At 34.9% G+C, this 12,622-nt stretch overlaps 2 protein-coding genes across 3 annotated transcripts in view; both read left to right on the forward strand.

The window, feature by feature from the left end:
- Positions 1-6,521, forward strand: part of LOC137408134 (intermembrane lipid transfer protein VPS13A-like) — a 98,469-nt gene extending 91,948 nt beyond the window's left edge. Inside the window, exons 47-50 of the mRNA XM_068094522.1 lie at positions 2,937-3,068; positions 5,453-5,520; positions 5,679-5,864; positions 6,510-6,521. Coding sequence (XP_067950623.1) covers positions 2,937-3,068; positions 5,453-5,520; positions 5,679-5,864; positions 6,510-6,521 — 398 coding nt within the window. The remainder of the gene's footprint in view (positions 1-2,936; positions 3,069-5,452; positions 5,521-5,678; positions 5,865-6,509) is intronic.
- Positions 6,522-7,542: 1,021 nt separating this feature from the next.
- LOC137408452 (intermembrane lipid transfer protein VPS13C-like) overlaps positions 7,543-12,622 on the forward strand; it is a 56,395-nt gene continuing 51,315 nt past the window's right edge. For both annotated transcript variants that reach the window (XM_068094986.1, XM_068094987.1), the window contains exons 1-3: positions 7,543-7,714; positions 9,948-10,109; positions 12,352-12,505. In XM_068094986.1, coding sequence (XP_067951087.1) covers positions 7,671-7,714; positions 9,948-10,109; positions 12,352-12,505 — 360 coding nt within the window. In that variant the 5' untranslated portion in view covers positions 7,543-7,670. The remainder of the gene's footprint in view (positions 7,715-9,947; positions 10,110-12,351; positions 12,506-12,622) is intronic.

The raw sequence follows: 12,622 nt of genomic DNA on the forward strand, positions 1-12,622 counted from the left end.
ATAACACCAAGATGATAGTCTTTTTAGGAGACACATTAAGGAAAACAAATGCATGAAAATATATATATATATATATGTATACTGAAAAATACATTAGAAAATGCTGCATGTGGATAATATGTAGGTATAGCAGAACGTGAAGAACATATCATGACATAACAATAACATATTGTTAATTCAATGCAAGCATGACAACAATAACACAATGTTAATTCAACGCAACACTTGCGGATAGACATTTTTTGTTTTCCTGTCAGTTGTATGAACAAACAGTTTTTGCCTTGTGCCTACTTTTGAGCAGGCAACATACAGCTGGCCATGGCTAAAGCAGGGTGACAGTAAGTCGATACCAGCTGCTCTCTTCTCATCATCGCCTATCGCGAAGCTCGGAGTACCCGTGCACGTTCTGTAGTAGTAAGTTACAGTACTCGTAGCTAGAAAGAAAAATTAGTAACTCAACTGCGGAAGGAAATGAACATGTTTAATATCACGAACAGTAGCAAATCCAACGTCTTTAAGTGGTGAAGGTGTGGTAATACACCATTGAATGAGAAGTACTCACCTTTTTGAAGTAGAAATTTAGTAAGTAATTTTCGACGCGAAAACAATTTGTCTGGGCCGCCGGAAAAAAACAAATGTTCACGTGGCCTTTCTCGTACGAGTTGGCAGTAAATATTAATTACATGTAATTTACTACTCATTAATTTTGCCGTTTATCACTCATGCCGTTTGCCTACTCATTAATCAAATTTTGCCGTTTATATATTAGAACAGTTAGTATATATAAACATCTTCAGTTAGTTTGTATAGACATCATCAGTTAGTATACATGTATATAGACATCAGTTAGTTTATATAGACATCATCAGTCAGTTCAATAGACATCAGTTAGTATATATATACATCATCAGTTAGTTTATATAGACATCAGTTAGTTTATATAGACATCATCAATTAGTTTATATAGACATCATCAGTCAGTTCAATAGACATCAGTTAGTATATATATATATACATCATCAGTTAGTTTATATAGACATCAGTTAGTTTGTATAGACATCATCAGTTAGTATACATGTATATAGACATCAGTTAGTTTATATAGACATCATTAGTTATTATATATAAACATCATCAGTCAGTTCAAAGACATCAGTTAGTATATAGACATCATCAGTTAGTTTATATAGACATTATCAGTCAGTTTACATAGACATCATCAGTTAGTATATATAGACATCGTCAGTTAGTATATATAGACATCAGTAGTTTACATAGACATCATCAGTTAGTATATATAGACATCATCAGTTAGTATATATAGACATCATCAGTTAGTATATATAGGCATCATCAGTCAGTTTACATAGACATCATAAGTTAGTTTATATATGCATCATCAGTTAGTTTATATAGACATCATCAGTTAGTTTATATATACATCATCAGTTAGTTTATATAAATATCATCAGTCAGTTTACATAGACATCATCAGTTAGTTTATATAGACGTCATCAGTTAGTTTATATAGACATCATCAGTTAGTTTATATAGACGTCATCAGTTAGTTTATATAGACATCATCAGTTAGTTTATATATACATCATCAGTTAGTTTATATAAATATCATCAGTCAGTTTACATAGACATCATTAGTTAGTTTATATAGACATCAGTTAGTTTATATAGACATCAGTTAGTTTATATAGACATCATCAGTTAGTTTATATAGACGTCATCAGTTAGTTTATATAGACGTCATCAGTTAGTTTATATAGACATCATCAGTTAGTTTATATATACATCATCAGTTAGTTTATATAAATATCATCAGTCAGTTTACATAGACATCATTAGTTAGTTTATATAGACATCAGTTAGTTTATATAGACATCATCAGTTAGTTTATATATACATCATCAGTTAGTTTATATAAATATCATCAGTCAGTTTACATAGACATCATTAGTTAGTTTATATAGACATCAGTTAGTTTATATAGACATCAGTTAGTTTATATAGACATCAGTTAGTTTATATATACATCATCAGTTAGTTTATGTACATGTAAATATAATCAGCTTATTACATGGTGTAGTTTTTCACAAGAATCTCACTAACTCCTGTTAGGTTTTGACTAAAACCTTTTGCACATTTCAATAATTTTCAAATTTCACCGTTTGAATTTCAAGTGAAAACTGTTAAAACATGTTGTACATGTTTGGTAAAGATTGGTTGATTGTAATTGGCCCTAAGGTGCTTTAAGAAGTGCTGACAACTCTCTACACTTATCTTTTGCGTTCTATTTATCTGTATGAAAGTCTGGAGCTCTTTGCGTAGTCGTGTGATGACAACTCCATGTAAATATCCGCTGACAAGAGCATGGATCAGATAACTACTATTTGTTATAATTATTATTTCTTGGCGCTGTTACTCGTATAACATAGTAATATATGTACAGCAGTCCGGTATGTTCCTTTCATTGTACTAATGTTCTACAAACAGATTATTGATATATGTTATTCTACTAGAAACTTTACATTAAAGAACTATGAACAGTGAGAATAAGAATAATATGAACAGTGCTCTTTGAATGCTCTCTTAAGAATACCACAACTATCTAATGATAAACTTTCTCTAGCTTTAGGCTTTTCTGCATGGTTAATTGATTTTAATGCGTACAACTTAATTTAATCTTAATGATTGACTTACGTTATACAATATAAAACAATATAAATATATAAATATAAACAATATACAATATAAATGTAGTTTCATGTAGGCAAGGTAGAACTGGAAAGGTATATAGATAAATTGCAAGGCTAAGTCAGTATAAGGCAGATGGGAGAACATAATTTAAATGGAGGAAAACTACAGTGCATAGCTCTCTGAGTTTGCTACTTATCTCTGCTAGCAAATGTGGCAGGTTTTGGCAGGTGGGGCCTTGGCAGGTAGAGATACTGGTGTATATTCAGGTTTTGTTACAGTTATCTCAAGGCTGATACCTCAGCCGACCATCTTAGAGGAAGATGAGGATGATGATGAGGATGACTATGGACTTGCTCAGAGTAGGTGGTTAAACAAAGTGTATCTACATATATAACTGTGTATACTCACTAGATCTATGTCTATGACATCTCCGCATTTAGCCAAACATGCTCATTGCATATGTATATATACATAGTTATATTTAAATAGTTCTACATGCTCATTACATCTATGTCTACGCGGGTATATCTCCATGGCTTCATGTGCTCAGTACATCTATGTCCATGCCTTCTTCTGATATACTATTATATGTAACCTCTATTATTATGTATCAAGTTTAACCATTTGATAACTAATATTATTAGATTGTATAAATACATGTAGCTTCTGATTGTGTTCAGCCTGCATCACAGCTGCGTCAAAACATTCCGTAGAACTGTAAAGATTGAGGGAAGACAACTTCTACATTACATTGAATTGCAGTCACAATCACAAGTACATTTTATTCTTTCCCCAGAAATAAAAGTTTTTGTAATCAGTTTAACTGAAAGCAATGAGATGTTAGTCTGTAAATATTATGATGTAGATCGTTGGACTGTGTACAGTCTGAATAACTGTAAGTAAGAATGGCAGTCTCTTCGTAAGTAAAATTGCTGCTGAAGAACAACTGTCAGCACTCCCACTCATTGTGATTACATCATAGAAGCTCGTGCTTAATTTATTAGTACTTACAAGTCTATTGCATCCTAGGGGAGTATTATATGGTACAGTCATACCTTAAAATACGATTTTAATTTACTCCAGTGTTGGCTTCATATGTCAAAACTAGTGCTGGGCACAGGTAATAAGACTCATTGGACCCGCGGATTTATCTTCTCTTGAGTATCGGGTAATAGAGATTTTTTTGAGCATTTTGGTCTTGCGGTTTCGGGTTTTGACTTGAGAGTTCGGATTTTGTTACACGGATCCGTAGAGTGGACAAAAACTCAGTCTATTGCGCCCTGCTCTCTAAACACTGTTTAATAACCGGCCTATCAACCCTTTGAACTCTGGCCTCTTGTGTCATTGCGTGTCAGTAACCCTGGACAATCTGTCCAACGATCCAAAGTTTTTAAACTTTTATTATATATATCTGAACACGCTCATAATACAATGATATATGGTGAAACACTAGTAAAAAAGTCGGGCAACCCACAGCAAATGTCATCAAACAGAAAAAACAGTACTTCATCATTATTCGGGCTAAACCTATAAAAGTTTGTACAATTTAAAAAAAACTCGTAAAAACATTTACATTAACATCATATTCATTGAGCACATGTTCATCATTATTTTATGACTCAAAATATACTGGAAAATTATAATTTGTATTATAAAGTTCTTTATTTCCATCACAATCATTCATGACCTGCCAACGAATGAGTCGTGTCAATTTTGTCGCTATATCGTTCAAATAAGGTTTGCTATTAAAACGAAGGAAGTAAGTAAAGATATTTGAAAACTGTTACAAATGGGAGTAAAATTTTTGGACTATTATCTTGTGCAAAAATTAATTTGATTGGTTTACGCTGTTACTTGGAAACGGCTTTTGTAAACAAAGCCATGTGAATGCCGGAATGCCGGCCGATTAATATTCTGACACACCCTACGCAATGCCTGAAAACTGACAGTTGGGTTTCAAACTTTTAAGGTTTAAGGCTGCGAGCATGAATATTGGTCATTAGAAAATAGTAAGAAACAATAAATAAATTAAATAGAATTATAATTGCATTGTAATAAATTTTAAAATTTGTCTGATGTTTGGAAATTTTAGACATAAAACCCGTATCAACAAACCTGATACCCGAAAAACCCGTTGACCAAGATGTATTCGTGCCAAGCACTACCATCTACCCGATACTCAAAAAACTCGAACAGAAGGGGATGAGTCTAAACTCGTGGGCTAAAAAGTACTCGTGCCCAGCACGAGTCAAAACCATTGTATGTTTGTGCAAATCTTTTAATAAGAATGTATTGTATTTAATTTGATCTGTTCATAGTCAGAAAGCAATGGCAGATACTTCAAGTAATTACATTTAGCAATAAAACAAGTGAGAAGTAAATGTAAAAATTGAAAAACTACTATTTAGTACTATTCAGTGAGAAAAGGTTTTAGTGTTACTTTACTTGAAGGGCATGCGAACAGAAGTGTAGGCTCTGTAACATACAGGTTTAAAGTTGGAATGAGTAGTAAAAAATATGGAGCTTGGCTTACTCTAATGTACACTTACTCATTTATGTCTTACTTCAAAAGATTTGCATATCAAGATTATTGTATGTCAAAGCATGGCTGTACATTGTATGTCAAAGCATGGCTCTACTTCACAAGCAACAAATGCATTTCAGGGGACAATTTATACACCTGATCTTTTTGTTCTATGACCCGGTAGCTAGTGATTCTAGGTTTAACATTCCGTTGTTGTAGGACCTTTGCTAGCTACCGCTGGTGTGCCTTCATCCTTCCTGCTACTCAGCAAAGATAAACCAGAGGACGTGAGTTACACACGATTCATAACTGTGACAATCTATTAGGCCTCCGAGTTCCCTGTCTTCATAAACTCACCGACTAAAGAGCTGCGTGTAATCTAATAACTTTGCTGATGAAGAGCATTGTAGTCCTTAGTTTCTAGGTCTGCTTTGTTTCCTAACAGCTGGTTGAAATCACGAGTCAGGTGCCACCGGCGGAGCCAGAACTTGAACAGGTTACAATAGATGAATCATTGGAAGACGTGGATGAGAGGAAAAGTGTTTGCAGATACATCTCCCTCGTCTCGAGAGATAGGCTGCTTGTCAATGCCACTCCTCAGGGTCTCAATGTCATCACCAGTGTTGTAGATGTAAGTGTTCTTCTGTTTTTTCTCACAATTCATACCACAGCCTCACACTTGTTGTACTAATTATAGCCTGTCTGATGAGTCATTCACCTGTTTCTTATACGTGTTCAGGTGCTGCCTCTCAATGTTTATATTTGTGCTAGTTACATATCTGTATTATTATAGTTTATTTCTGTACTATACCTACTCATGGTTGAACTGTTTATATATTTATCCGCATTTACTGACTGATTATCTCTTTCTAATAGGCCTTATTAGTTTACTGGACATGTAAGTGCTTACATCTTAGCATAATAATTGGGTATTCAAGCACCTGCATTTCATTGTCCAAATGTGTGCATTGCAAGCATGAGCGCGTTCAATAATCTGTCCAGAAAACACACACTCTTGTGATATTATTTGGTGTTGTTTCAGTAAAAACACTTGCTATTCATCAATGGCTTGTCAGAGATCACGTGATTGTAATAGCTATGTTAAAGTGCTTTGAAGCAGGCTGCCATAATTTTGATAGTTTCAGTTTTGTGAGATTATTACCCGACTTTGCTTAGATGAATGTCTTAAAAAGAACATTGAGATCACAACAAGGACAAGACATAAGCTACTCTCATTGTTCTTAATTTACCGTTAGGAGTTGTCTTTCTTGTTAAGGGAGCTCAGTAATATGTCTCGTATAGAAAGCTTATAATATATAAATCATCCTCTAGCTGATTTAGGGGTAGCTGTTAACCCTGGTTAGTACTCAAACAAACCTTAAAAAGTTACAAGCACTTGTGAAGAAGTGCCAGTCAACATTGGTTGTGTGAGTTAGAACATGCATTTATAAGGGATATGAGAGCTAGCGCTGAGCTGGTGCTTATTACCACTACATCTTATTGGTAAACCCTGATTATATTCAAGTGTTGATTTATACCATCTTTATACGTCTCTTTCTGTGATATTTTATGTAATCAGTGTCAGCATAAGTTCTACATAAGTACAACGGTTTCAGTAACTCCATTACTAGAAGTTATGATAATTAACTGTTCATGTTGGAATACATATATAACATCTCAATTGTATCAGTACTCTATGTTATATCCTGTGGCCATGTCTGAGGTGTGCGGACTGTTCGGGTGTAGAGCATAGGTCTGAGCATGCACCCATTGCTAATCTATAACCATAAAAGCATTTTAAAAATCTTTTTGCACCAAACATCTCAAGATATACACATCCCTGACTATGAAAATTAGTTACAGACATAGCCAATTGTAGACAGGCGTAGGCAGGTAAATGAAAGACTAGTCAAATAAAACAAGCGTAGTCAGGTATATGACAGACGTAGTCAAATGTGACAAGCGTAGTCAGGTATATGACAGGCGTAATCAAATGTGACAAGTGTAGTCAGGAGGTATATGACAGGCGTAGTCATGTGCAGTCCGAGCGGCTTCACTCAATTATGGAATTATTCACTTTTCAAAACTCTAATTTAGTAACCTACTTTTCATATCCACAAAAACTTGAAATCTTTTGAAGCCATTTCAATTTCTCTTACCATTTAGTTAAAAACTATTTATTGATTACAATTGCGTCTTGCATTTTACAACTGTCATTACCGTACCTTTCTAGCCATATACAAACAATATCTAGTCTTTATTATTTATTGATGAATAGACCTTTACGAAGAAGCCGAATGACTCAACGTTATTTGAAGTCTACAAGTCACACCCACTCACGATCACAAATAAGCTCGGCATCGGACTTCGAGTCTGCTTACACAAACAGACAAGGAAGCTGGATGTAAAGTATGAAGATGTGTCAGTTGATGATACTATGGAGGTCAAGGAAAAAAACATTCCAGCCCAGCGATCATCCGCGTGAGTAGCTGTTTGCGGAATAAACCTTTCATTTTTGCTTTGTGCAGTGCTTGAAGCTTGTTTTAGAAATGTTATTAACGGGCTATATGTTTCTCTCACCGATGTTCAATAGTTCAGGGAAGTAGTCTCTCTGCTGTTTTCGTATACATCTCTGTCTGTGTTCTCGAATTTGCTATAGTCACTTATGGCAAGGCCACTAGTAGTAGTTAACCTTGACATCTGTAATGTGTGAGCGTGTGTGTATTTTATATTTGATGCTTTGACAGATTACCAAGGCTAGATGCCTATGCATCGTAAGTCCTCTCACATTCTTATCACTTTTTTACACCAAGCAATTTTCTAGCTTACCTTAACTGCTTGCCTACTCATTATTTCTTGTCAGACTTAGATATTTATACTAGCCCTCTTTGAATCTCTCATATAATTTGCTTGATGCAGTTTATTCAGCCAGCTCTCTGGCTGGACTGCTCTGTCCTGTTTGTGTAGAGATTTTGTCTTTGAATTTAAGGAGTACTGCATACTTGTTGTTGCCATTTTATCTGCTCTTTGTAACATCTTCAGTTGAACTTTCGCTTGACCTTTCTGCTACCTTTAACACCTATTATTTGTCAACGAGTACTCTATCTCTGCCGTACCAATCAACAATTTTCTGTCCATCTATGTAATCAGTACACCTAACCAATTCCATTACATACCTATGCCATTGCTGATTGTACTTGACCATATTTCAAACCAATTTCTGTTGACAACATCTTACATGTTCGTCGCGATATAATTTATTGTGGTACAGTATAGTAATAACTTTAAGCAATCTTTTCTGCTCGCACAAAATGTTCGTAGTTATCACCAGCTTTGCGAGATTCACTCGTTGCAAAGAGTTGTTACACAACACACTGTTCTCTCTGCAGCCACCTTTCATTATGTCACATAATTGTACACAACACACTGTTCTCTCTGCAGCCACCTTTCATTATGTCACATAATTGTTTTTGTCTCATTTTTATATCGATTGTTTCAAGTCTTTCTCTTGTAAAGAAAGACTTCAAATATCAATGCTTTTTAGACATGTTGAAATGTCGTGTGTACATGTATGTTTACTTGGGGTTATAGCTGTAGAACTATAGACTGTCATATGTATTGTGTTCTAATTTTAGGCTAGCTAACTCTGGTTATCTAGAATACTGTAACATTAGGTGTATAGTAGTACTAGTAGACTGTAATATTATATATACAGTAGTAGTACTAGTAGAGTGTAATATTAGATATATAGTAGTGGTACTAGTAGACTGTAATATTAGATATATAGTAGTAGTACTAGTAGACTGTAATATTAGTTATATAGTAGTAGTAGTACTAGTAGACTATAGTATTAGATATATAGTAGTAGTACTAGGAGACTATAGTATTAGATATACAGTAGTAGTACTAGTAGACTATAATATTAGATATATAGTAGTACTAGTAGACTGTAATATTAGATATATACTAGTACTAGTAGACTATAATATTAGATATATAGTAGTAATACTAGTAGACTATAATATTAGATATATAGTAGTACTAGTAGACTATAATATTAGATATATAGTAGTACTAGTAGACTATAATATTAAATATATAGTAGTAGTACTAGTAGACTATAATTTTTATATCCAGTAGTAGTGCTAGTAGAATGTAATATTAGATATATAGTAGTAGTACTAGTAGACTATAATATTAGATATATAGTAGTACTAGTAGACTATAATATTAGATATATAGTAGTAGTACTAGTAGACTGTAATATTAGATATATAGTAGTAGTACTAGTAGACTGTAATATTAGATATATAGTAGTAGTACTAGTAGACTGTAATATTAGATATATAGTAGTAGTACTAGTAGACTGTAATATTAGATATATAGTAGTAGTACTAGTAGACTGTAATATTAGATATACAGTAGTAGTACTAGTAGACTATGATATTAGATATATAGTAGTAGTACTAGTAGACTGTAATATTAGATATATAGTAGTAGTACTAGTAGACTGTAATATTAGATATATAGTAGTAGTACTAGTAGACTATAATATTAGATATATAGTAGTAGTACTAGTAGACTGTAATATTAGATATATAGTAGTACTAGTAGATTATAATATTAGATATATACTAGTACTGCACTGGTGAGCTGTACTGGTATATTAGATTACACCTTAAGGATATCAGTTACTACATTCATATTCACACAGGGACAATGCTGTAAAAACACTTGCTGCCCTTGTGTCACCGGTGTCATCTCCTACTACGAGTGGTATAGCTACTCTCCCACTAGAAGTAAAGGCTGAACTGAAAAGGCAGCAGCTACATTTGGCTGTCGACGGATATCACCCTATCGCTTCCATCTCATTCAGGTATGGAGAAGCCTTTGATCCTTGAGTCATTTGTACAATCCAGTAATCACTGCTAACTTGATATTTTCTTTTTCCTGCGACTCATTCCAGCCACTCACATGCTGTTTTATAAATGTCATCGGTTATGGTCATCGGTTCATCATTGGTAAACCATGTTGGTTTGCAAACCTCATTATCAGTGAGTCGTAATCGTATAATGTTCAAGGACTCACTTTGGACTTCCCAACAGTTGAACCAAATATGTTTTGGTGAAACTTTACAAGCTGATCTTGATGCTCGATGGTTTATTTGCTAGAGCTCTGCCCCATCATTGGCCACGCAATTAACTTTGAATTAGGCAATAGTTTGATGTAAGTGTTTCGTGTAACAATTTCTAGCAGAGGAGGCCAAGTTGTTATCTCATTTTTAAAATTTATTTTAAAGTAATTTTCTAATACTTATAACAACATTACAAAACTTTGTTCTAGATAGTTGAGATTCTAGATCAGATTTTTAAAGGTTTCCAAGGATATCTAGGATGAGTATAGCGTGTAGGCTTTAGATTCAAGAGAAAAAAACTTGTTTTTAGCACTGCTGTTTTGTTCCTCATCATTTTATGAGATACCACAAATGGTTGCTTCTCCCAATACCTTTCTATGAGATCATGCTGTGATTGTTTCTCCCAATACCTTTCTATGAGATCATGCTGTGATTGCTTCTCCCAGTACCTTTTTATGAGATCATGCTGTGATTGCTTCTCCCAGTACCTTTTTATGAGATCATGCTGTGATTGCTTCTCCCAATAGCTTTCTATGAGATCATGCTGTGATTGCTTCTCCCAATAGCTTTCAATGAGATCATGCTGTGATCGCTTCTCCCAATACCTTTCTATGAGATCATGCTGTGATTGCTTCTCCCAGTACCTTTCTATGAGATCATGCTGTGATTGCTTCTCCCAGTACCTTTCTATGAGATCATGCTGTGATTGCTTCTCCCAGTACCTTTCTATGAGATCATGCTGTGATTGCTTCTCCCAATAGCTTTCTATGAGATCATGCTGTGATCGCTTCTCCCAATACCTTTCTATGAGATCATGCTGTGATTGCTTCTCCCAGTACCTTTCTATGAGATCATGCTGTGATTGCTTCTCCCAGTACCTTTCTATGAGATCATGCTGTGATTGTTTCTCCCAGTATTTTTCTTTGAAATCACAGCTATGATTGTATCTTCCAGTTTTTTGTGCGAGATATCAGCAATGATTTGTCTTTCAGTATTTTCTTGGCAGAATATGAATACACTGAATTTGCGCACAACATTTAATTCATTAATGGGTATAGTTTGATATTATCAATTAGTGTTATTGTTCAGTGATAATTCTATTGCCATGTTAGTAACGATTTGATATGAGACTGGAGGAGATAGATCTATGCGAGAGAGAATATTTGAATAGGTCAATTGTGAGTCACAGGGCAGATCAAGTGTTTCAATTGGTCAATTGTGTGTCACAGGGCACATCAGGTGTTTGAATAGGTCAATTGTGAGTCACAGGGCGCATCAGGTGATGTTGATTTTTTGGCTTGTTATTTGCGTAAAGGTCACATTGTACGGTCACTCAAACATTCCTGTGGCAACTACCCACTCTTACTACTTATGGCAACTACCCACACCCACTAGTTATGGTAACTACCCTCACCCACTAGTTATGGTAACTACCCACACCCACTAGTTATGGCAACTACCCCCACCCACTACTTATGGCAACTACCTACACCCACTAGTTACAGTGTATGACAACTACCTACAGCCACTAGTTATGGTAACTACCCACACCCACCAGTTATGGCAACTACCCCCACCCACTAGTTATGGTAACTACCCACACCCACTAGTTATGGTAACTACCTACACCCACTAGTAATGGCAACTACCCCCACCCACTAGTTATGGCAACTACCCACACCCACTAGTTATGGTAACTACCCCACCCACTAGTTATTGCAACTACCCACACTCACTAGTTATGGTAACTACCTACATCCACTAGTTCATACAAGCTTATATTTAAAGAGAAAACTGGCTTTTGAAATATTTCACGTGCAATATGAAACGTTTGGTAGTAATAGGTAAAGGCCAAGTACCCCTTAATTTTTGATCATTATCATGCTGAAAGATTCCTGTTTGCAATTTACAAAGACTGTTCATTTGGTCTCGTTTTTGAGTTTTTGACTAATGAACAAGCGCTAGTAATTTCATGTTGTTCTAGAAAACCTCAAAGCAAGGATTTTAGCGCAAAGCCATTGAACCAACGGGACAAGTGCCTCTGTTTGAGAGTCTCAACGCAGTCTAAACATGGCCGCCGACATGTTAGCATCTATTCTCCACTAAAGATCAAGAATCAGTTGAGCCAGCCAATTCAGGTGAAACAGTAGACGATTTACAAATGATTATCTACTGTAAATATGTTTCTCATTAACGTTTTGCGCCAAGGTTTTTCAATGTAGTGAAGTAGCTTAGAGTAGTCTTTCCTTTGGCAT

The sequence above is a fragment of the Watersipora subatra genome, chromosome 11 (assembly GCF_963576615.1).
Source record: "Watersipora subatra chromosome 11, tzWatSuba1.1, whole genome shotgun sequence".
NCBI lineage: Eukaryota > Metazoa > Bryozoa > Gymnolaemata > Cheilostomatida > Watersiporidae > Watersipora > Watersipora subatra.